Here is a 27,038-nt window from a genome sequence, read left to right on the forward strand (position 1 = left end):
TGTTTAAGGAAAGGAGATGTGTTATATTCTCCCCTGTCCTCAGCGTGCATCTCGTGCTGCGCTCGAGCTGCCTGTTTCCTTGACGTGGCCAGTGTTCCATGCCAACGGCGATTATTGTCCGTTTGATCCCGGTCCTGTTGGTCGGGTCTTTCAGCGCTCTACTTAAATAAACTCCTTACTATCACGACGCCCTGTGTGACCTCTTCATTACGATTTACAACAGCTTTCCACTCAAGTACTCATATATAACTGATGCAAATAATGTTCCTTTTGCTCGAATCCCTGGAGTGGGAGATAGTGTCATTCCAAACATGGAACATAGATTAGGACTAATTTTAGCTGCACATGAAGGGAAATTCTGTAGTGGAAAGAAAAAACCGAGACATTAAGCAATCTATAACAGCTAGGTTATTAAGCTTGGGTGATAGGTGGGTCAAACATCTAATAAGTGTTCAACGTAATCTAAATAATCTGCCAAGAAATTCTCTTGGTGGAATCACTCCATACGAAATCCTTTTTGGTCCTAGAATGCATTTCCAGGACCTTGATCGTCACACTTCAGTGGTAGAACAAAAACCTTTTGATAACAAAGACCTTTTGGCTGTTTTGCAGGACTTAAATGAAACAAGGAGAAGTCAAAGCAACACATTACAGAATCCAATGAACACTGAAGGAGAACCACTTGTCCCAGCAAGACCTGCCTGGATTCCTAAGATTGGGGATTTAGTCAGAGAAAAGATTGCAGATAAGAAGGAATTTGGGCCTTCTTACAGAAAACCAGTACTTGTGCTAGAAATCCACGGATCAAGAACAGTGTTACTGCCACCCCTTGCTGGAAGAAAGGAGAACAGGATTGTATCTATCGACCTGGTAAAACCACATCATGTGGCCAGTAATAAGTAGTAGGCCCAGTGGACTCCAAAGATGTAGCAGACGACCAAATCTTGCTACTATCCAAGAGGTTCAAACTGAGAGACTCATCACCTTTGAGGAATCTGCAGTACGAAAAGAAGGACTAAGCAATTTAAGCCATGGAACTTGTGATTCTTGAGACCCAAATAACAGTTTGTAAAGAAACTCCTGTCTACAATGAAGTAGCATCTGACTATACTAATATGACAAAGGATCCAGTAGCTCCAGTGATTTCAAGTAATCCTGATGCAATACCTACAATTGACAGAACTGCATATGGCTATTTCATTAACTTTGATACATTTTACGAGGATCCAGTGAGACTGAAATGACGTCAGCAAAAAGAACTTTTAAAGAACAAGTAACAGAAATTTTTCAGCAACTTGAAAAAACGTATCTGGTTTCACCATGGGTTGAACTTTGGATTGTGCTAGGCGTCCTTTTTCTCCAACTTTGGGTAATTCTTGTATTAAGTTTGATAATGCTGATAAATGGAAAATATAGTAAAATAGACACAGCAAGTAAGAACATCAACTTACTCCTCAAGCCACACAAATCATCTCACTGTGAACAAAGAGACTTGCCATCAGTGAACATCACAGCCGTTCCTATACCTGGTGGTATAGCATGGGACAGAACTGATTGTGACATCTTTGGCCCTGCAAAGCTGTTGAAGATTCCACATCAATTCAAGGTTTCCTTGAGTGACTTTGTTTCACCCAGCACATTTTCTGATGATTGGGACTTTGAGACTGTTAATAATATGATGTCAGACTTAGAAATGTCTGCAAAATTTACAAAACATGAATACTTAGAAGGTTCATCAAATTATGAACAAATGTACTGTTATACTCACTATGGTCATCATTATTTGTACAAATCTGCAAACCCTAGAAATGTTTATACTTTTAATCAATGGGAACATTGCCCAACGCCATCAAAGGGTAGCTCAAAAATATTCTATGAAAAATGACCATACTTCTCAGATTTTAATGTCTCAAATCCAGAAACATTTTACTTTAGAAATGTTAATAAGACAGGAACGAAAAGTATGCAGCCTTTTATGCCCAGCTGTCCTCGTTAGGTTTTGATTTTTGAAGTAACAACATAGAAACAAAAACTATCTGGGGTTCAAAAGACTGGCAGGTGCAGGGAATAGAAGCTTTATTTCGAGCCTGCATTATCCCTGAACAAATAATGTTTATGAACGACATAGTGCTACAGACATCCTGCCTTGGCCTAGCCAAGAGAAAAGATTTGAACAAACTGTCCATACCTACAACTACACCTGACGGTAAAAACACTACAGAAAGAGGGGTCGACGTAAAAACTACTTTACTTAAAAACAGAACTGATCCTGATTGAAGGAAATGGTTAATATGGCCCACAGACACAAACAACTGTCAAGATAGATTCCTGAATAAGACACAGGGGTTTACATTCACTAGGCCAGATCCAAGATATGTCCAGAGACAACATCCAGGGATAGTAACAACATACAATGTAGGAAAACTGTGCCTTGAGTGGCTCCAAAAATCCACACTTACAGAGGTTAAACAACACTTATCTTTACTTAAAGAAGGCGTTGATTTAAGGGACTTCTTACAAGGTCCTGCGAAACGGCGTCATAAACGTTTTATATACGCAGGTATATACGCCATTTATAATGTGCTTGGAAAGCGACACAAGCAGAGACTGCAGAACTGATACAAGAAATTGATCGTATTAATTTAGAGAAAGCTCTCTCTGTAGTTGACAATGGGTTAATGACTCTGACATCCAGAATTTATTCTTTGGACAGCATAGTATCCTCTGCCATAGACATAATGGAACAGGACTTGCTCATGCTACAGCATGGACAGTCACAATTGCGTTCTATTATGCTTTTAGGCTGGACGTTACAAAATCTTCGTTCTGGATATGTGCCATGGCGTCAAATCAACACCACGTCATTGTTTTCTGTATTTAACCTTACTGATAAACAAATCACTCTGGCACAAAGAGGAGCAGACTATACGGTGCTGAGCATTGAGAAACTGGAAAGATTACCATTAACTGTTTCGGAAAAACCTGCAACAGAATGTTTAATACATGGAACAATCACTCTGCCTGTCACAATTTTCCATTTTCAATATTGTTTGAAACATATACCAGCTGGCGTGTATGAAAGGTTGGGTAAAGAATACATTAAGTCAACCTGGGAATTACCATATACACACAGATGTTGGAGTGGGGAAAATAAGTATTTCTTAGTGGTACAAACTGCAAAAGTGTACTAAGCTGTACACTTTTATGTCAGGGTATTAATTTATATGGAGCCTGCGATGGTTCTTTGACCAACTTATCCTGCCACCTGCAAGTTTCCCCAGCTGCAGTGATAGATCCAATTTTTAGGCAGCTTTCTAACGGAAGCTATATTTTGTTGAATGATCACAAATGCTGTGGCATGTTGCCAGAAATAGCCTATCTCGTAACTGTGTCAGCCAGGGTCACTTGATGTATGCAAGTATTGTTTCCTTAGATTAAGACTGAAGGTGAGTCACCGCTATGGCCTTCACTGAACATCTCTTCTATACGAATTGATACTTTAAGCAGAATGAAAGCCATTCTTTTACAAAAAACGGTGCCACTGACATGCATGCCCTTTTATCGACAAACTGCCCTGTACATTTCTCAGAAATGTTAGGTTTTATCTTAAACATGTCTGATACCAGTGGTATTGTACATGTATTTAAGACAGTTTTTTCAGGACTGTTAGCACCTTTTGAAGCAGTCCTTGGCATATTTCCAAACTTCGTGCACTCTGTGTTCGGCGGCCTGCCTCTCATTTTGGGACTCATAGCAGGAATACTATTCTTATTCCTTCTGCTCCGATATGGCAAGTCCGGTCACCAGCGACACCCATAGTACCATAGAGAACACTCTCCTGGCAATGAAGTGTCGTGAGCGCATGATACAGATTCTGGGCTTGGCTCGTTTGAGAGAACTGAATACCACGTGGTTTTTGTTATTCTGACCAATCTGGTAAGATTGCATCTTACCTGTTCTACAATGCTTGCTATGTGGAGAAGAATGCGTGTTGGACATCTGTCTAACACTTCCATCAGCACTGCCAACGGATGTTGATACTTTGCTTAGTTCAGTAAGGGTCCATGCATTTTGTTGTCCCCAGCGGCTACCAGTCCTGATGACGACATTCGTTGTGGTCTCACAGACGCAATCTGCTGACAGTGAGATACATAGATCGACAGGCACACAGGTACCATCACCATCTCCATTGAACATTGCTAATGCAGCTAAAGCTGACGGCGATGCTTCACATTTTTGTGCAATCGGTTTAGTTAACGAAGTGGTCCAACTTTCACCTACTGTGGTAGTCGAATTCTTTACCAGCTTAGAAGATTTGATGTTTTCTCCAAACAACGAGAATTACTTTTGAAGTTAGCGTTCTATGGGACTCTGTATTTGACCTTCACTTTTCAAAACAAAACTTCCAACTTTAGAACTCTATTTCTCTACGATTTGACTTTTTCCAAATTTGAACTTTTTTGGGGGGCACAAAGTTTTCTGCTTAAGTAGAACTATTCATAGAGAACAAGAATTCTTTGAATACTTCCAAGAGACAATATTTTGACCTTGTCCACAACCAAAACAGTTTATATATTCTGTCATGGAATGGACTCGACTTTTTTCTTCTGTATTTAAGAGCCATTTCATAAATGTACTTTCATGATTCATTCAGATAGCATTTCCAATATCATACTGTATGCTTTGAATGAAAACATTGCTTTTAAAATGCGTACAGCAGAAATGCTCTTCATGTACAACCATTTCAAATGCATTTTTATGTATTTTGCGTGGGGTTTTACACACCATGCTTTAGATATATTTTAAATGCTTAGAATTTAGTAATGTCGAACATAATAAAGTGGAGTGGGTGTTGTATGGCGTTTTAGGATCCGAGAGAAATGTACTGATTCATGCCCTTATATAGGTACAATTCACATTGCCCTTATATAGGCATACACATCATAACCATATTTAGACATAGCCCATGCTGTTTTTGGAACGGGTGTTACTTCCACCCGTTCCAAAAAGCCACACTGATTGCTTGGAAAAATCGGCTTAAGCAGTCAGGGACATCCCCTTGCTTGAATATTGATTTGTCCAAGAACTCATGGAGTTTTCAAAGAACTACCATTCCCTTGGGGTTCTTTCATGACGTTATTATGCCCGACTTTACGTCAAACTAGGCACCTTCAAGGTATAAATATGCCTTCACTTGCTCTAGCAAACACACGGTGGTTCGGAGAAGCTCGACTATCTACTTGCCCGACTCAGCTCGCTACAGCAAGTGCCGAAGGAAGCTGACCCTCCAGCTGACGCACTGATCGAGAAGCTGTCCTTTCTCTCACTGAGAATCCAGCTCCAGTGTTTCCAAGCTCCCCTCGCGGGGTGTTGGGAAATCGAGTCCCGAGACAGAGATACCAGACCTCCTTCATTATAAAACCAAGGTACGGAGCTGATTAGACCCTAAAGAGAAATCTTGGATAGATTTTTGGCAAAGAAACTAAACCTATGCTACACCACTCTTACTTCTTCCCTCGTACTAGACTTAGGTTAGGTACATCGGGGTAGGCATATTTTAGAAGCACCAGTTGAGTACTTTTAGACTTTGTTATTTATGTATGTATTTATCTATGGTTTAGAAACCATACAATGCTTTTACAGTATTATTTTATAATACTCTTCTCACTGTACGTATTATACTTTGCAGCCTGTATTACGATTATAGCAGTTCACTTTACTTGCATGAGAAAGAAGACTATTCAATAAGCCCTTTATTGAAAACGCCCATCTCTCTATTTCTCTGCACCTCTGATGAAACGAAGCATGCACGATTGACTGAGTAAAATATCTTTCTATTGTTTCCACGACTCTGAAGATACGTTTATCCTTGGGGAAACAAAGTTGTTATGTTTATGCGGTTGTCAGAAACTAATCCCTTCTTGTTTATTTGAGAAAGTTTCTAGTGACCTCTGAGCTAGCTGGCACTCACAATTAAGTTTAATATATTTGATAGAGACCTAGTAGACCTCAGTCCTACTCAAATCTATAGGATATATTATTCCAATGCGCAGAGCCTATTGGGAATATAGGAACCACACTACAAGCCAAACAAACTTTCTCACCAGTAGTTGGATAGTAGATTTAAGCAACAATCAATGATCTGGGCACTGGTGCCACTGCACTAGCTGCACCACATACCATTATTCGCCTCCAGGTTACTATACAGAGAGCTCCAAAATAAATGCAGATGAATGAAAGGAATATGCGTAGGAGGCAGCACCAGAGATCATGGCCCCACAGCAGAAGCATGATGCCAGATTACCTCCCATTGATAGTAGGCCAATTTAAGAGACTTGGAAGAAAATTATTAGATCAAGTCAAAATATTCTTACTCAGCTCGCCTTCAATAGATCTAATAGGTGATAAGTGGGTCATGGTCCCATTTTCGTCACTCTGAAATCTCCTGTAATGCTCTCCGAAAGAGGAACATCTACACCTAAACTGAGTGTGGTATTAGTCAGACTTAGTAACCCCCAAATGTGACGTCATGCTTGAGTATAAATAAAGGGCTCCCTGGATATACCTGTCCACTCAAGGGACCTCCTTGATTAGATCCCGTCCACACAACTAGCTGGTGACGTGGACTCCTGAAATCCAACATCACCCACTGACTGCACTCCAGCGCTGGTGCGGAAAGTCAGAGGCAGGCCACTGCGGCAGATATACACCATTGTTCCTCGCTCAGGTTGCCTAATGCATCTTTGGAGTTCCTATGGGCCACTCTTGCCCACTGCCAGTTTTCTACCCGGCCTTTGTGGAGACCGTGTGCAGGCCAAGGAACACTGAACTACAGCCAAGCCACTGCTCACCCTGCATTGTGGAATGGGCTCACATTGAAAACTATCTGCAGCATCACCTTATGGCACTTGAGGGGAAACTGCAGCCCTGCTGCAATGACAAGGACTCAATTGTGATACGGAGCCATGTGCAGTAGCACACCTAGAGGATGATCAAGGAACATATTTTCATGCACTGCAAAGTCTAGGTACAAACCGACCAACAACACAAGGGGAACTCTTGTTAAAGGAATACAGTAACTACAACCTCACGTCAGAGGTCACACCATGCTACACGCCAGTTACGCTTTACAGAGGGGCATGCACCATCTAACCATTTCACATGCTTTCATCTACATGCTTAGTTGCAGCCCACTGGAAAACAAGGGAAACACTGTTGGAGAACTATCTAACAGCCATCAAAAAATCTGACCTGGTGTCTAATAGGTCCATTCATCTCCACTTGATAGGGAAAGAGGCGCACAATATGTTTCTAACCTTAATTAACCCCATTCCCAACACCGATATACTGCTTCACTAACGGCATTAAACAACCAGTTCTGCGCAAAAGCAAACCCAGACTGGACAGTTTATACATTGTGCCCTATGGAATTCAACGACACATTGTATGCACACCTGTGCAAATTAGCCAGCATGAGTGAACTCACAAATAATAATGAAGAAATTGGAGCCAAAATCATAGAGAGGTGTCACTCATCACATCCCAGAAGGAAAGTTTAAGAATTGTGAAGAGGTCGCTAGCTGACATGCTGAGGCTAGTGTGCTCACTAAAGCTGGCCATTGCCAGAGCCACTCACATTGAACCATACCCAGTAATCTGAGGAATTTAAATGTAATCAAGCCAGAGGGAGATGAGGTATATGCAATTTAGTGGTGTCTCCTCCCCCTTTGTTTTCTGGCCCGATTTCTTTTTATTACACCAAGAGGGAATAATATTATATTATTCACTCTTGGGTTTGGCAACAGTTTATGTCTGATAGTAGCGGCAGGCACACAAAGGGGCCTGCACCAGCCTTCATAGAGAGATTACCAGTGCTGGAGGAATCCATTACCTGGCATTGGGACCTTTATTGTCATGAGACTATGTGCACTAGGACCCTTGCGGTTCTGGGCAGACTCAAATGAGGAATTATGTAACTTGCTGGGAGGTGTTAAGGTGTGGTTATTAATAGTTATGACTTAATGAGAGTGCAGTGTGTGATCGTATACTGAGGAATAAAGACATCTGTTACAAAGCTCCTTGTGTAGCGTATTCCTTTGAATGCTTCCGGGCTGGGAAGGACGCTACATTTGGCGATGAGTAGGCGATGCATGCCCCAAAGAAGTGAGACTGCTCTCCCTGAGAGTTTGCAGCAGTACAGCACAACTCTCTTGCGTGCCATGTGCTCCTGAAGTCAATGCAAAGCAGTCTAAAGGGGATGTATTTGGAACTGAAGCACTGCTCGAGCCCAGACGTGGTCGCTGAAGAATTTGAAGGCCCTACTGAAGAGCAAATTTGAAAAGACCCCCAGAATCTGCTCATAAGGCTGAAAAAAAGAGATATTGCACTGTGCCAAAACACAAAGACATGATCAATACAAAGCGAAACAATAAAGGCAGCCACAACCAGGTACAATACAGAAACCTAAAGGAAGGGACGCCCAGGTGCGAGAGATTAAATTATTACTTGCCGTCAAGAAAGAAGTTGGCGTCTTAAGACCACTGATCGTGTGTGACTACCCAAGTGCAAACTCATGGCCAGTGTTTGCATAAGTGACAAGTACAGGGAAACAGTGAAAGTTGTCTGAATAGCATATGCTCTTCACTGCCGTTGAACAGAGAGTGAAATATGATTCAGCGGTGTTTCTGAAACCAACATCTTCATTCGATACTGCCAAGAAGCAGAATATTGGCGCCAGGTGGACTGCATGGACCAAGACGTTTGATGACTTCATAGATATCCTAGAAAAAGCAGATGATAAGAAAATCATTAAGTATTTAAAGAACCTTGCTGGTGATTGAGTAAAAGAAGTGCTGAAGAAATTCTCACAGACTGATACAATATTGTGCCATCAGATCAGGGAAGCATTGGGATCCAAGTTCAATCCGATGCTGAATGTCGACTATGAAAGGTAAATTTTCAATGAAGCAAGACAGCAAGCTGGTGAAATGATGGATGAGTTTGTTGATAGACTTGACATGCTCGTAAAACACTGCAAGTTCAGTAAATTCAATGATGAGGACCCTATGCGCCTTAGGGTCATTGATCGTTGTCTTTCAGAGTCATTCAGAAGACGCATGTTGGGAGAGGTACTCAGTTTAGAGAAAGTGCTAATGGCTACGAGTGCAGAAGAAAGTGCAGATCAACAGGCCGCAGATATGTAAGCTGGAAAAGCGCAAGCTGAATCAGCGTTGATTATGAAAAGCAAGCACAAGCACTGGGCAGATGCTTGCAAGTCGACGTCTACAGAGTAAAAAAGGTTGTGTTTCCGATGTTGGTTTACATTTCCCCAGCAGGGAAAATGTCCAGCCATGATACAGACATGCAGAGGCTGTGGAAACCAAAACCACTTAAAATGGTCTGCAAATTGAAAGAGAAACCAAATGCATTAAAGCGAGTAGAGAAAATGGGCATCAGAAGGTTTGAGAAGCATTCTCGCCACGACCACAAGCCCAAACAGCAACATCGGTTATGACAAGTAGAAACCAGACAAAATCAATCATCATCAAGTTCATCCTACAAAGAATCTTCAACATCATTATCAAGTGCCAGTGAAGAAGAAGGATGCACAATGTTGATATCGACGGAGGAATGAGAACACATGTAGGATTGGCTGCTTGCAAGGAAAAGCAAAAGACAAAGGCATACTACCAACTGAAACAATTGAATTCATTTAGACACTACCCAAGATTACAATAAAAGCCAACGGTTGCCTCATATTCTTTATCATAGACAGTGGTGCGTCAATTAACATCTTGCCAGTTGAAAAGTTAAATATTCTGTCTCCTGTGCCACGCTTAACCTGTCAAACACGTAGGTATACATGTGGGCTGCTTCTAAACCGTTGCAGAGTCAAGGGTCATTCACAGTTACAATGTGCCAGAAAGCAGTATCAGTGCAAGTGCCAATTCACGTTCTTTATGGAACTCCATCCAGTGCATGTTTCCTCAGTTTTGTTACTGCTGGTGACATGGGACTAATATTTCTCAATTACAACCTCCAGACTCAATCTGAAATTGTGAGTCAGTTACAGTTGTTGTTTCATGGACTAGAAATACTCAAGACAATGAAAGTGCAACTTCATATTAACAAGAACAATCGCCCTGTTGCCCAGCGGCATTGCAGAGTCGCTTTTCACCTGCAAGAAGCTGTTGAGAAAAAACTAGAAATGCTGTTGAAGCATGATATCATTGAGCGTTCCACAGGTAATATGCCATTGGTCTTGCCCATAGTGGTGGTGCCAAAAAAGGACAGTGGAAGTGCAGTGTGCATCTACGATGATATGTGCCAAGCCAACAAAGCGGTTGAGAGAGAAAGACATCCTGGTCCACACATAGCGGTAATGATCATGCAACTGAATGGTGCCAAAGACATCTCCTGTCGACCTGAAAAGGGATACCATCAACTAGAGTTGGACGAGAACTGTAGGTACATCACTACTTTTTCGACTCTTGTTGGTTTCTTCAGATACAAAATGTTGAGTTTTGGAGTGTTGTCATCTGCAGGAATATTTCCCAATATTATAGGTCGAAGAATTTAACCTGTCATGCATGCTTTTTATTACAGTGATGATATACTGGTATTTGCGACAACACAAAAGGATCATGGCAAGGCTCTTACACAAGTGTGCCAGTTACTTGCTGATGCAGGTCTCACTCTGAATGAGGCAAAGTGTGACTATCACAAGACCAAACTCATATTCTTTGGGCACATATTCTCTGATGGTGGAATGCCTCCTGACCTGGATAAAGTGCAAGCACTGTCAGTTACTTTCCCCCCACAAGATGTCACCATGCTGCGATTCTTCTTAGGCATGGCCAGTTATTGCTCAAGGAACATTTGTGACTTTGCTACTGTCAGTGCCCCATGTAGAGTCTTGACAAAATAAAGTGTCCCTTTCCAGTGGTCTGCTGAATGTGATCAAAGCTTCAAAAGAATAAAACATGTGATTGAAAATGCAACTGAGATGGGATATTTTGAACCACATTTGCATACTGAGATAATAGTAGATGTGAGCCCAGTGGGGTTAGGGGCCATCCTTGCTCAACATAATGGCCATCCAAATGCTCAGAGACACATTGTAACCTATGCTAATCGGAGCCTGTCTGACACAGACCATGCCTATTCTCAACCGGAGAAGGAGAGTCTGTCTGTAGTATGGGCCTGCAACCATTTCCATGTGTTTCTATTCAGAAAATATGTTAATATCTCCACAGACCACCAAGCGCTGTTCACCATTTTTGAAAACACAAAAGCTGAGATGCCCGCTTGCATTGATAGGTGGGGGTTGCGACTGTAAGAGTTTGACTATGCAATTGTACACAAGCAGGGAAAAATCAGAACCCTGCCGATTACTTTTCACGAATACTGCAACATCGTCACAGTTCGACATTCTAAACGGCTCAGGAGTACTCTAACTTAACTGTGAGGTCCAGCACACCAGAAGCCCTAGCCATTGAACAGATTATTGCTTCTGCTGACAAGAATATGCTTATCCTGTAAGACATTATGTCAACTCAATCGTGGAGGAGATATGCTCAACATTTGGCTTACTATATTGAATTTAAAAATTTCAAAAATATACAGGATGAGCTGTCTATGACCAGAGAAGGCATTGTATTGAGAGGCTCGAGAATTATCATACCTGTGAGCCTAAGATAGCAAGTCATTGAACTTGCCCATGAAGTACATTGTGGCATTGTAGCCACCAAAAGAGGCCTAAGAGACGTAGCGTGATTTCCACACCTAGACAAGGGAGTTGAGAGGGAACTTAAAGAGTGCCATATTTGCAACTGTCTTTGCCCTAAAGTAATGCAGCCTCCATGGACAATGTCTGACCTTCATGCACATGCTTGGAAAGAGTTGCAGTTGATTTCTTTGGATCCTTAGGAGACTGACATCATCTGATGATAGTCACTGATGGGTATTCATGTTTTCCTATAGTAGAGGAGTTATCATCAACCCATGCAAGGTCATCAAGAGACTGGACGACATCTTTGCAGCGTGGGGTATCTCTACCATTCTCAATTCTGACAATGGTGTGCTGTTCAATAGCAAAAAATTCAAGATGTTTCTTGTCAAATTAAATGTCAAGCATCAAAAGAGTACACCTCTATAGCGCCAAGCCAATGGTGTTTTGGAACAATTCACAGGTACCCTCAAAAGGGGAATTTAAAGAGTGTCAATGCAGGAAATTGATTTAAACCAGGCACTGTGTCAAGCCTTTCATTCATATCATTCAACTTACTCCATAACTGGTGAGAGCCCTTCCTCCTTGCTATCTGGAAGAGCCATCGGAATCAAACTGCTGCATTGGACAATAGACCGATCTTTGAAACATTATATGGTTTGTGTCACAGATACTTCTCAAAAGTGCAAGATGAAAACCTATGCTGATGAGCTCAGGAAACAGTCTTCGATGAAGGTGACCGGGTCTTGGTCAAGTAGAAATGAAAATGGAAAACTGACACTCATCTAATTTAGGCATCTACCTCGACGGTCAGCAGCTCCTTTAATCATGAATGAGGTGACCCAGCCTAACAGGCCAGATCAAGCACCAGAACCTGTGCCATCGGTGCACAATCCGAGTGCATCTCAACCATCTCAACCACTCGACCTAGCTGACTGGTGCGGTTGCCTCAATGACTTATTGAAAAAATATGATGTGACTGTTTGTACTTTTTATTTAACAACAAGGCAGATGTAGTGTCATGAGTCTATCAGATAGATTCATGAAGCCAAATTGCGATCGCAATAGCTGCAATTTAGCAATTGCGATCGCAAATTGAGTAAAAGGAATTCTTGATAGTGAAAATAGCAAAATAGCAAAATCGCTAAATCAAAATTGCGAGTTCGCAAATGAAATCGCAGAATCCTGGAACAAGCCCATTTGCGATTTAGAAATAGCGAGAAACCATGGATTCTGCTAAATCATTTGCGAACTCGCTAAATATTCGCAATCGCCATTCAAGAAAAATCGCTGATAGCGAAAAACGCGATAATCGCTATTTGTGACGCGCAATTTAAGGAGAACCCAAACCAAGTGGTAACCAGCAAAGAAAAAAAAACTTTAGCTAACTATAAACAGGTGCAGGCCTGACCAAATACACTTAAGGACATGCAGCTGGAGCCTGAGGACTCTCACAATGCCAGGACTCCACATGGTGGTCAGGCGGCGTAGGCTACAGCGAGCAGCACGGAACAGACGTAGGATCCAGGAGCGGATATTCCGTCAGCGGGTCACCCTTCTGGGCCAAACCAGGGAGCAAATCTATGCTAAGTACCGCCTAAATGGGCCAATGATCATTAAGCTGATCCAGGAACTAGACCCCCTGATGCAGCACCCAACAAGGAGGACCATTGCCGTTCCCACCCATGTGCAGGTATTGTACAGCCTGCACCTACTGGCCTCCGGAAGCTTCCAGGGGATAGTTACTGTTGCAGGGGGAATATCCCAGCCCGCCATGTCCCGCTGCCTAAGGAGTTTCCCGAAGGCAATGCTGACCCGGATACACCACTACATATCATTCCCCGCCACTCAACAGGACTTGAATGACACCAAGCTGAAATCCTACAACATTGCACATTTCCCGCATGTAATTGGATGCATTGACTGTACCCACATCCACATCTGCCCACCAGCACAAACGGAATACATGTACCGCAATCTCAAGTCCTACCACTCCCTCAATATCCAGATGGTGTGCAACGCCAAGAATTACATCACGGACATAGTGGCACAATATCCGGGCAGCACACATGATTCCTTCATCTTCCGGCACAACGGCATTCACAAACGACTGGCCAAGGGAGACTTTGGCGAAGGACACCTACTAGTTAAGTACACATGCCCCCAAATAGTACACTGTGATCATGTATCTGCGCAGAACAGGCACTCACCCTGTGCTTCTTACCCTCAGGTGACAGCGCCTACGGTCTACGTGAGTACCTCCTCACCCCACACCTCAACCCTGCCACACCACAGCAACGGCGTTACAATGCTGCACACATACGAACAAGAAATTGCATTGAGAGGACATTTGGCCTATTGAAGAGCCGTTTCCGCATACTGCACAAGACTGGTGGGGCCATCAAATACACACCTGAGGTCTGATGCCGCATCGTGGCCGTGTGTGCAATACTCCACAACATTGCTACCAAGCGCAGGATACCAGTGGAGATATCTGGCAGTGAGTCGGAAGGGGACAACCGCCCGCCTCCACATGTGCGTCATGCACGCGGAGAAAATCCTGCTGAAGGACACAGGCGCCGCAACCACATGACTATTAACTGTTTCTAGTGCACCCATTCCCCTCACAAAACACTGCACTCATGCATGACAAATGTAATAATGACATGAGTGTGAATCAAGTCAGACCATTAATCTTTATTGTTCATGCAGAATAAATTGGCCTTTACTCATTTTGGTGTCTCATGAAGAGAGTATTAATCCATACCTCCCCATGCTGGGGTCAGGGGTGTACTGCATGGCCTCCCTGAGAGTGTCTGAGTTCTCATTGTCGGTTACGATGAGACGCCCCAAGTCGTCTATCTGTGTCCTAAGGGACGGTGTTGGCCCCAGTTGCTGCTGTTGGCCTGCTGCTGCGGCGATGTACAGGCATCGGTGGCAAGGATGCGCTGCTGTTAGTTGACGCTACCTCGCTCACGTCGTCAGGCCCCTCTGCTTCTCCATGGGCAGTGGACTGGCTGCCGAGTACTGCTGCTGTAAGCAGATCTAGTGACCTGGTCACATCCTGGCAACACTGCACCATCTGACCCTGCATGGCAAGTGACCTGCGTGCCAGCTGTGATGTTGCATTCCCAACTATATGGTTTGATCTGGTGTAGGCCGATAGGCGGGCCAGTAGTTGGCGGTGGCGGCGGCGGGTCATGTCCTGCTGGGCTACCAGCAGCTGGCTGTTCTCTCTGACAGCAGCGGTCATCTGGGCAATATTTTGGCCTGTCGCCTGCAGCTGGGTGTGAATTGCTGCCAGGTGACGCGCCTGTGTACCGTGCATCGCCAGCATGCGGCGTTCAATGGCCAGGCCAGGATCAGGTAGTAGGAGTGCCCTGCCCGTGCCTGCTGAGCCCTGACGCTGCTGGCGCCTCAGTGCACTGGTGTGTGATCTGGCTCCAGCTGTGCGCCTCGTCTGCCTCCTAGGCGCTGGTGGTGGGGCCTGTACCACTGCTGTGGCTGTTTGTTGGGGTGTTGGCTGCACACCTGTGGCTGCAGGGGTGCCCTGTTCGCACGGGGTGGTGGTGGTGGACTGCTGGTGGCTGTGATGGACCGGGTCGTTGGTTGGACTGGCCCTCACCCTCAGTGTCCTCCTGGGTCTCGGCGATGTGCAGGGCCTCGCTATCTGTGCTGGGTTGCTCAACTGCACCTGTAATGTGAAAGGGTGCATGATTAATGTTATGTATCTTGCACAAGCAATGTTGATACATGCATGCAGGCTTACTTTCCCTGACTGGCTTTTGGATTAACTTTGAATTTACAGCTCTGGGTGTTCAGCTAACAGGGGGTATATGATTTCACTACGACTACCACAATGCAATGGGGCATTTCAGGTGTGCATGGGCAGCATTGTTGGGGATGTCATATTGCTAGCTCAGGAGTCATGGGCATTGTTGGTGGACAGGGTCGCAGTCGCATGGCATGGCACTTACCTTCAGATTGTTGGCTGGGTCGAGACGAGTCCAGCTGCATGACCCCCACGCAGGCGTGGCTACAGGTTCCCCTCCACCGGTGGCCAGTCGCTCCCCAAGCCTCTCGGCAATACGCTCCTTAGAACGACCTCTCATGTCGTACCAGCGTTTTTTAAGGTCATCAAATGACCGCTGGGTCACCCCAACCGAATTAACTTTAGCGCGGACGCGCTGTCAGATCCTGCGCTTGTCTGCCTCTGGCACCCTCCGGGAGTCTTTGCCAAAGAGCTGTGCATGGTCCTTGGTGACCCCCTCAATCAGATGCTCCAGTTCAAGTTCTGAAAACTCGAGTTTTCGCTTTCTCTCCTGCCCACTGCTCCCTGCTGCATCCTGGGACATCTTGGTGATTTTTGTCCTGCTGGGGTGCTGCACAGTCTAAGGTTTGGAGCTCTTCAGTATCCTGCTTCCACTCTCTGGCTCTGTATTCTGTTTGTGGGTGGGGTAAGCCTACTTCCTGGTTGTGATGTCATCAGTGGGCTCGAAATGCGACTTCCCGTTTTTGCGATCTCGCAGTTAGCGAGATCGCAAAATGCGATTTCGCTAATTGCGAGGTCACAATTTCTACATGGAAAAATGCCGATTCTGCGATTAATAAGCGATTGTGGCAAGATCGCAATCGGCAATTGCGATCGATTGCGATTCGCTTTTTTCCATCGCATTTCTACATAAATGCCATTATGCGCTTTTCAAAATGCGAATCGCTATTTTTCGCAATTTGCTAATCGCAGAATGGCACCTTCATGAATCTGGCTGTATGTGTTCTAGAGCCAACAAACAGCTGGGGACTAAGCCCTAACAACTCACTTGGCATCATCATCCATAGAGTCTTAGTCTCCCTCCCAGAAGAGATCATCAGTAGCAAGAGCCCAGCGGATATAAACAGTAGAGATGATTTGAGCATATACACCCACAAATGAATAGCCTCAAAGGGTACCTCAAGCTGCCACGCCATCCCTGAATCAATCCCTAAACAGAAAAAATGTGCTCTGTGCACCGCATGGGAGATTGCAACCTGTCAATTTACTGGAATGGGGTGGAATGCACACAGTGGATCTCGTAAATGCTGATATTATACATGTTTTATTAAAGAAGGTATTAGACCAGAGCCTGGCTCCAATAAGGGAGAGGTTATCAGTAATAGAGGGGATCCAAAACCACTTTCCTGTTCAACCTGTGCTACCAATAGTCATACCGATGACAGAGAATCCGGATCAGCTTAATAAAGTCATGTTTATAAACACTGCTAGACGCGCTATTTCGCGGCACAACTTGGTGAGCAGGGAGCCTGATAAAGCAGAAGTGATTTTCTTCGGATACTCGTAAACCCCTGAGTGGCGCTCCTGGTGGCCTAAGGATCTGCCGCCCCCACCTGTAGAAAAGGAGAAAGCCAAAAACTTAGGAATTGTGTTAGACAATACTCTCTCCATGCAATCTCAGATTCAAAATCTTACTGGAGCGAGTTATGAAATCCTACAAATGCTAAAAAAAATTCCTGCCACTACTTCCGCTGGACAGCAGAAAGATCGTAGTGCAAGCAATGGTGACTTCAAAGCTTGATTATGTCAATTCCTTGTACCTGGGTCTTCCTAAATCTTTGCGTTTACTGGTGGTCCAAAACTCAGCGGCCAGAGCCATTCTTAAACCTAAACCTAGATTTAATATAACCCCAATTCTTACATTGTTACATTGGCTTTGTATAAAAGAAGGGATAGACTTTAAAGCCCTAACAATCTTCTTAAAAGCATTCCGCAACATAGGAGCTGGCTACCTAATCAAACGGGTTAACCACTATACTACCTCTAAACAGTTACACTCTTCAATTGCCAATCTGGCCAGCGTGCTCAGGATACGCTTGTCCCAGACGGGAGGCAGATCCTTTGCTTTCCTTGGCGCAAAACTGTGGAACAGCCTTAATGTGGCCCTCAGGCTTAATACAGAACTACTTTCCTTTAGGAAAAGTTTGAAAACTTGGCTTTTTAATGATTAATCAAGGTCCTTTTTTCACTCTTTTCCCCCGCTGTCTAGGTGCCAGGAAACTCTAGCTTGAGTAGCTGTGCGCCCATACAAATATCTCCTTTAATTTCATAGAGTTCGAGACATTCTGTGCAGACTCCTCCTCACGTTTCCCTCCCTTCACATGATGGAAGCAATGTACAAGAAAAAGTCAGTCAGGAAGCTATAAGTGATATCACCACAATCTAGAACTTATCTCCGGAGTGCAGTCCTGTAATATTGGCAGGATTAACCCCATTAAAAAAGGCACAAACTGAATCAAGGTCGCACACTGACTAAAGGTGAAGAAATGTATAACTGATATTGAGGCCCAAGACATTATAATGGTAAAGCGGGTGGGGTGATTGGGGTCAGATCCCAAGGATATCCCAGGAGACTGTTGAATTGTGAATTTTAAGCACCCCTGGGTTGCACAGGGTCAGGAAGGCAAGAGATCGGGCTTTGATCATCACCCTACGAAAACAATATAAGTTGGTATAAAGACATAGGCGCAATTAAATCCTTATTCTGCAATGGGAGTTATTGAGGCACACTTCCCAGTCCCAAAATATTAAACTTTTCTGAGGTACAGTAAAATAATGCGAGTATTTGACCAGAGGTTGTTTCACGTAAGCTGTCATATAAATAGTGAGACCTGGCTAGCTCACTACTCACAAATTTATTCTGGATCAGAGGGAATAAGGCACGAGCTATACAGTGGGTCGGGTGGTCAGCCTAGAATGTTTACAACTTTCGATGCAGGAAGTGACTATGGCTATTTCACAGAGCATTGGGGTAAAGCCCCAGGACCCGTATTCATTTTGAATCTGTGTCGGAACATCTGGTATTACCGCCATAGACGGGACACCATGTGTTTTTGTGTAGATTGAAGCAAAGACTGTACTCCAAGTGTCACAGTCCTCTATGTGTGGTGCAATCCCCATTGGTAAACAGATTGTTAGAATCCTGTGTTTTTCATGAGGTGTACTATCAGGAAATACTGCCTCTATTTGAGTAATTTTCTTGGCTAACCAGAATGGAAATTGTTCCCTTTTTGCGGGCAACTTACCGATTACTGACTGTATAGTCTGTGGTGTGATTTTGTTTGTGTTCTCCTGATGAGTGGTCTGCTGTGGAATTCTAATAGCAGGTTGGACTGTTAAGGACCGCATGACATATTGAACCAATTGTCTATGGATTTTAATTCATTGTTTTAGCTGAGCTAACAGTTCTAAATCTGATATTCTTTCAATGTTAGGATGTGGTGTATAGCTGGCTAGTACCAGCCATGTTGCTCCTGGTCAACCTAGTGGACCGAGCTTGGTAATGTGATTTTGATGTTGTGTGGCGCCATTAAACCAGAGCTGATGCTCTTAGTAAGTTCGTGGAATTTCAACGTCCTCGAAAGGAACGTATTCCGCTGGATGTTACTCCATTTTATAGTAGTGGAACGCATGTGTTGTTGGATTTGCCTGTAGAAAGACAATCCATGAATAGAATACCTCTGTCTGCCAATATCCATGTGCCTCTATGACAAATATAACCATACCACCTCTCGGTGATAGGCCATTTTCTATAACCTTTATAGCTATGGTTTTTCTCACGTTTTCCGGGATGATTATAGCATCCTGGTCATTTTGTTGGAGACCTGTAACATGTAAACCCGGTTGGGTATTGGTGCCTGCAGATCTACCATTCTCTTCGTCGCTATCTTGCATTTTGTTGCAAGTCTTGCAGAGGAAGCTTAAAGGAGACAAAGATAAGGTGCACAATATTATTGATACTGTATCCTTCAACGTTGAACATAACCAAAAACTAATACATAGGATTTTTCGTCCTACTTAGTTATGGTGAATATTTTATCCTTTTACCCACTCCAGACCTCTATTGGAGTTTTTACGGGAAAAAGGGGTCTCTGTGAAGAGCACGACTGAGTTACTCTAGTATCTAGCATTAACTTAGTGCCTTACCAAACGTTGGGTGCCATGTAGTGTAGTTCCTATATTCCCAATAGGCTCTGCGCATTGGAATAATATATCCTACAGATTAGACGTAGGACTGAGGTCAACTAGGTCTCTATTGAATATACTAGACTTAATCGTGAGTGCCAGCTAGCTCAGAGGTCACTAGAAACTTTCTCGAATTCACAAGAAGGGATTAGTCTCTGACAACCGCATAAACATGACAACTTTGTTTCCCCAAGACAAAACGTATCTTCAGAGTCGTGGAAACAATAGATAGATATTTCACTCAGTCAATCGTGCATGCTTTGTTTCACTAGAGGTGCAGAGAAAGTAGAAAGATGGATGTTTTCAATAAAAGGATGAATTGAACAGTCTTCTTTCTCAAGCATAAGAAATGAACGGCTACAATCAAAACACTGTTTGTAAAATATAATGCGTATAGTATAAATAGTAGAATAACATAATACTGTAAGAGCATTGTATGTTTCCTAAACCATATATAAATACATACATAAATAACAGAGGCTAAAAGTATTCAACTGGTGCTTCTAAAATACGCCTACCCCGGTGTACCTAACCTAAGCTAAGTACAAGGGAGGAAGTAAGTGAGGTGTTGCATAAATGTAGTATTCTTTTGCCAAGAATCTGCCCAAGATTTCTCTAAGGGTCTAATCAGCTCCGTACCTTAGTTTAGAATGGTGAAGGCTGGTCTCGGGACTCGATTTTCCAACAACCCGCTAGGGTAGCTTGGAAACACTGGAGCTGGATTTCTCGGCAGGAGAAAAGACAGCGTCTCTCTCAGTGCGTCTTCTGGAGGGTCAGCTTCCTTCGGCACTTGCTGTAGCAGGGCGCGTCGGGAAAGTAGATAGTCGAACTACTCCAAACCACTGTGTGTTTGCTTGGGCTAGTGTGGGCATATTTATACCTTGAAGGTGCCGAGTTTGACATACAGTTTGACATAAAAACATCATCAAAGAGTCTCAGTTCTTTGAAAACTCCATGAGTTCTTGGATAAATCAATACTCAAGCAAGGGGAAGTCCCTGACTGCTGAAGGCGGGTTTTTCCAAGAAATCGTTGTGGATTTTCGGAACTAGTGGAAGTAGCCCTGCCGTATTTGGACTGCATGAGCTATGCCTAATATGGTTATGATTTCTATGCCAATATAAGGATATGGTGATTTATACCTATATAAGGGCATGAATCGGGAAACTTACAATAGGGTCCTAAAATGATACATAACACACTAGGGAACACTATGCTTTGGGGTACCCCTGTTATTAGCATGACCTCCTCTGTAAGCCCCTAGTATATAATAGGGCAGGGGGATTAAAACTACCTCTTAAAACGCGCCACAGGGAGCGTTTGCACACTGGTGAAGAGAGGAGGGGAGCTGAGCTGACGTGTGCAAACACGCCCTGTGGCCATTTTAATTTGGGGGATAAAGTCCCTTTGAATCCTGAGTGTCCCTTGGGTACAACTAGCCCATTAGGTATCTCTAGTTAGCACCACAGAGCTGCGTTGCAGAAAAAATGGGCACGGACTGGACCACCTCTCTGCAACACAGCTAATTAGCGCTTACTGGGAGCACCTGGTGGACTAGTTGGCCCCCATGGGCCCTCAGTATTGAATAGGAACATACCATAGGGCGTGTTTGCACACAACAGCTCAGGCCAGTCCCCTCCCTTCCCCGCTGTGTAAACACGCCCTGTGGCCATTTTAAGTTGGGAGATTAACGCCCCTTGAATTCTGAGGGTCCCTTGGGGCAAATTAGCCCATTAGGTACGTCTAGTAAGCACCATTGCAGAGAGGTGTAAAAAGGGGCAAGCCTGCACCACCTCTCTTCAATGCAGCGCAGTGGCGCTTACTGGAAGCACCTGGTGGGCTACTTGGCCCCCAGGGTCCCTCAGGATTGAAGGGGAATTTTTTTCCCCAACCTAAAACGTCCCCCAGGGCGTGTTTGCACACGTAACCTCAGGCCCCGTCCCCTCCCTTTCCCATTGTGTAAATGCGCCCTGTGGCCGTTCTAAGTTCAGAAATTAAGTCCCCTTGAATCCTAAGGATCCCTAGGGTCAAACTAGCCCACTAGGTACCTCCAGTAAGCGCCACTGAGCTGCGATGCAGAGAGGTGTAAAAAGGGGCGTGGCCTCTGAACACCAGTCTGCAACGCAGCTCCCTGGTGCATACTGTGGATACCTGTTGAGCTAGTTGGCCCTCAGGGACCCTCAGTATTGAAAGAGAGTTAATCCCCCAACTTAAAACACGCCACAGGGCATGTTTGCGCAGTGCTGAAGGAAGGGGGCGTGGCCTGAGGTGACATGTCTGTAAACGCACCCTGTGTCACGGTTTAAGTCAGAGAACTAATTACTCCTCAATCCTGAGGGTCCCTGGGGGCCAACTAGCCCACCAGGTACCTCCAATGTGCGCCAGAGAGCTGCGTTGCAGAACGGTGTTCAGAGGCCATGCCCCTTTTTACAACACTGCAACACAGCTCCGTGGCGCTTACTGGAGGTAGCCGGAGGGCTAGTTGGCTCCCAGGGACTCTCAGGATTGAAGATGAATTAATTCCCCAACTTAAACCGCGCCACAGGGTGTGTTCGCACACATGTCAACTCAGGCCCCGCCCCCTCCCTTCACCACTAGCCCACCATCTACCTCCATTAGGCGCCACAGAGCTGCGTTGCAGAGAGGTGTTAAAAGGGGCTTGGCCCCAGAACTCCTCTCTGCAACGCAGCCCCCTGGCGCATACTGGAGGTTCCTGGTGGGCTCGTTGGCCCCCAAGTACCCCCAGTATTGAAGGGGAATTCTTTACCCATCTGCAAACGCACCAGGGAGTGCGTTTGCAGAGTTCTGAAAGTAGGGGGTGGCCTCCAGCGCGATGCCGGTCTTTTTCTCATTTTATGGCCCTGGGGACCCCATCCCCCAGTGCCTGCCCCCTAATTTTATTTTAAGCCCGGGGGGATGGCGGGCTTTGGGGCTGCGGGGGGCAGTGCGCCCCCTTGCAATCTCAATTAAGTTGAGCCCCAAGGGGTGGCGGACCCAGGGCTCGGGGGGCCTTAGAGGCCCCCCAACATTGTAATATTTAGCCCCGGGGGTGGCGGTCCCTGGGGCTGCCCCCCGCAATCTCAATTAAGTCAAGCCCTGGGGGTGGCGGTCCCGGGGCTTGGGGGTGCCTTAGAGGCCCCCCAACATTATACTATTAAGCCCTGGGGGTGGCAGTCTCTGGGGCTGCGGGGGGGCCATGAGCCCTTGCAATTATTCATGCTTTGTCCCAGGGGGTGGCGGTCCCCGGGGCAATGTGGGGGGGATTGGAGCCCCCCCACACTTTATTTTGAACATGTTCCCGGGACTTGGCCCCCCGGGGGCTAATTAGCATCGAAGTGCGGGAGCCAGCGCTTCATTTTTTTTATCAGCAGGTTCCACGCACCCTGCGGGGATCTTGCTGTTTTTTAAAAAAAAAACAATTTTTGGAGGTGCCTTGGGGGTACTTGTGGGATCCCCTGAGCAGGCCTAAGGGGTCAGGGTGTTTCTACCCTGCCCCCTTTAAGCATTTTACAGGTTTTTACTTCTGTTTTCTTGTTTCTCCGTTCTACCGAGGCACAAGATGGCTGCCAACACTTCCTGGTTTGGAGTGATGACAGACAAATAGCATACAGCTTGTGCTGAGCAGGGTGCGCTTAGGGTGCGCTGATCCTCTGCGGCCATAGCCCTATATGTGATTTTTAGTTTTGATTTTCTCAGGAACTACTAAACGGATTTACACCATTTAACTAAAAGGCACGACTCTGAACCAAGGGCTAACTTTTTGCCAAATTTGGTGTAATTCCGTTCAGCAGTTCGGGCTGTAGCTGCGGCTAAAGGTTCCTATGGGAAAATGAATGGGGCAAACATGTTTTGGGACCCCCCTTTTTTCTCGGACTCCGGTGGACGAATCACCCCGAGACTTCCAGGATGAGAGCGAACCGGAGCACCCGCCCAGTTTAAAACATTTCGCGAAGAATCGCCAACCGGAGCCAAAGTTATTCCAATTAGAATGTTGTGGATTTCCTATGGATAATAGGTCCTAACTACAACTACCTGCTGGCAACTAAATAAAAGCATACACAAATAAATATGTATGTGTGTTTACATAAGAATATAATTGCATGTAGTATTAAATATATTAAATATTACTGATATTTATTAGCAGACATTATATTAATGGTATATATTAAAATATTTAAGATTTACTACTTTAAACTATATATAAAGTAAGAAGCTATATTTGTGTATGTTTTTTAACGATGTTAGTGTGAAAAAAATACATATTTTTTCTATCTTTTTGTACTTACCATTATAAGGATAGGACAACAATTTTTTGTAAACTATATGTTGAAACAATATTTCTGTTGCGCGATATTGTTGGTTCTGATATTGTGCCAGTGATACCTTTAAAATCGCATATCTCTGGTTCTTGTTTTAGTCTTGTTATTAAAATTGTACTCTATTTTTCAAAATTGATGGGGATTTTTCTTGTGTGGTGTTTTCACTTTACTACTGTTCAAAGTACTCCATAAATACTTTACACATTGCCTCTAAGGTAGGTCTGACTACTCTTTGCCAAACTACCAGTGTGTTAAGCTCAGGTTAATTTAGTGACTTTTGTGATTCACCTGACAGGGATTGTGGTTGTTCCTTGAGAAGGGTTTACCCCTCTTAAATATGTAACCCAATTTCTTACACTGACACTGTCCATCAAGGTCTAGGGTACTGATTTACCAGCCCCTCAGATGTTTACTAACCTTCTCCATCTTGGCTAAAAAATGCTCTCGCCACATCAGCCACACAGGAGCGTAGCTTGGGCAGTAAGATTGGTGGGGTGAGAGCTTCAGATTTTCCAACAATCATGCTAGTTAAAATATATTATTTGAGAAGCAGGGCATGAAGGGGGGGTTAAGGAACAGTAGAATGGGGGAGTGGACTGTTAGGGGTACATAAAACTCAATATTTTGTAAAGTAAACTATTTTAAAACCACACCTCACAATACCCACATTTAAAGTACCTGTACCCAACCATTTACTTTAAGATACATTAATTAGGAGGGATTAACACCCCCGAAGTGATGCCCCTGCTGCCACGTAGGCCCAAACTTGGTAAACAAGTATTAATAATACATGATTATCATGCTGAAGTATTTTGAAATAATCACGGTTGTAGGTTGTAAACATCACAATATCAATGATAATTTAATTTTAAAGAAACTTGAAAGAGATAAGCATTAGGCTTATGTGCACTGGAAGAACAGATAGTCAATGCGTATTTACAATATACCAGAAAAACCTCTCAGGATGATGAGAGAACAGACATATTTCACCAGTGGTAATTGGGATTGCATGCAGACAGGGCCAAGACAAAATGTCACACTGATCAAACTTACTAACTCAGGTAATTATTTAACTGCAAACAAAATGTCAATAAAAGTCCTATTAGAGATGGTTATATTAAATTGTTATCTCTCTTCCCTTTGACTAACCTTTCATCTATATGAATTTGGATTTTCAGGGATCTATGGTTCTAAAATTTCAGAGAGGATTGTTACACATTTTATGAATGTCTAGATTAAAGACCCAAAGATGAAGAGTGTCTTTCAAAGGATGTGATATGCAGCTAGTTGATGAGAAAGGATTTAGATGTTGATAACACTTAAAGGTCACAGCTTTTCTCTACGTGAATTCAGTCCTAGAGGTAGAAGGTGGGGCACCTCCTTTAGATGACCGGGGAAGAGTTGCATCATAAATTAGGGGTGCTCCCACCCCACCCAACGCATGTTCTGTCCATCAGATTTGGAGGATAGCAAAGTGTGGGGCATACAGTTATTAGCCTCAGCTGGCCGCACTGTCTAAAACTTCTGGTCTAATGGCCAATCCACCTCGTAGCTATCAGGTTATAGTGACAGATTTACAAGCCCCATGCACCACATTTACGCCGCCGTTGCGTCACTACTGTGACGCAGCGGCTGCATAAACCATGCGCCACGTTGTGCCTTATTTACAACGTGACGCATCTAGGGAGATGCGTTATGTTGTAAAGCCCTGCACCACATGAAACCTATGTTAGGTTTCATGTGGGCGTCCTGAGCAGGGTGGGAGTTCTGTCACAGGGACGCCTCGTAAAAGTGACACAGTGAAATCTACAAGATTTCACTGAGTCAATTTTACGTCCATGCTGCGTCAAAACCCTGCACCTGCTTGAAGCAGGAGTAAGGAGTGACACAGCATGTTAAGCATGGGACGCCCCTGAGCATTGATTGAGCCGTGTCGCACTTGCGACACGACTCCAGCAATGCACCGCCTTTATAACACAGGATGCAACACGCATCACCCTATCCTAGCGCCAAGGTGTGCCGCATTGTAAATGCGATGCATTTGTGGTGGCGCAGGGAGGGAATTGTGTGTCGCATCTGTTCTGGCGCAACCTTGCTGATTTGCAGAGATGCACCAGAACTCATAAATCTGCCTCTTAATGTGCTCAATTAAAGGTGATTATTGCTAGCAGTGGTAGCAATAAAGAATCTCAATGCTTGACTTAAATAAAACCACCATTTTTATCCCACCCATTCTGTAAAATAGACATTTGAAAATTGATAAGGGCACACTTTGTGACTAGCAAAGAAACCATTGGTTAAACAGTAGAATGAATTTCAGCGATGGTTCTCTGACTCTTTGCGTTATGTAAGAAAAGGAGAAAGAAAACGTAATCAACACAAAGCGACCTAAAACTACATGCAGTCATACAATACACGCCCATAACTTACCAGTACAACTGGACAGATTGTTGTTGGTGGCAAAATGTGATCCTTGTATGGTCCGCAGTCACATTCAGGCTTTAGATGTGAAGCGCATTTATTGTGGAGCTATTGATAAGAGAAAACCATGTTTAGATTTGGAGAATACACAGCATCACAGATGTCAGCAGTATTTGTACACACAGTATGCCAATATACATGCACAAAGATAAACAATTATTATAGAGAAATTGCTGTGTAGTCCATCATTGAATATTTTTTCAACACCAAGCATTCAGCCCTCCACTGTTTGAAACAATATTAATCAGCCAAGTTATATGGGCAACCCTAGGACAATTTTAACCATGTTATATATTACGATAGTATAAATGGAAAACTAGTGTTTGTTGTAATTATATTGTCGCTGTCCTTGAAAGTAGCAAAGATTAAAATGCCATATGTTAATAGGAGGTCAGACAGCCTTGTTCGAAGAGTCAATCCATTTAAAAAAACTGCTAAAAACTGCAGCAGGAAGAGGTAGGCGAATGAATTGCCCTTCACAACTAAAATGGCAAT

General features: G+C 44.1%; 1 protein-coding gene across 2 annotated transcripts in view; it reads right to left on the reverse strand.

The window, feature by feature from the left end:
• Positions 1-27,038, reverse strand: part of DGKB (diacylglycerol kinase beta) — a 1,755,973-nt gene that overhangs the window by 1,246,082 nt on the left and 482,853 nt on the right. For both annotated transcript variants that reach the window (XM_078663763.1, XM_078663762.1), the window contains one exon: positions 26,493-26,591. In XM_078663763.1, the coding sequence (XP_078519889.1) occupies positions 26,493-26,591 (99 nt within the window). The remainder of the gene's footprint in view (positions 1-26,492; positions 26,592-27,038) is intronic.

This window comes from Lissotriton helveticus, chromosome 10 (assembly GCF_964261635.1).
Source record: "Lissotriton helveticus chromosome 10, aLisHel1.1, whole genome shotgun sequence".
NCBI lineage: Eukaryota > Metazoa > Chordata > Amphibia > Caudata > Salamandridae > Lissotriton > Lissotriton helveticus.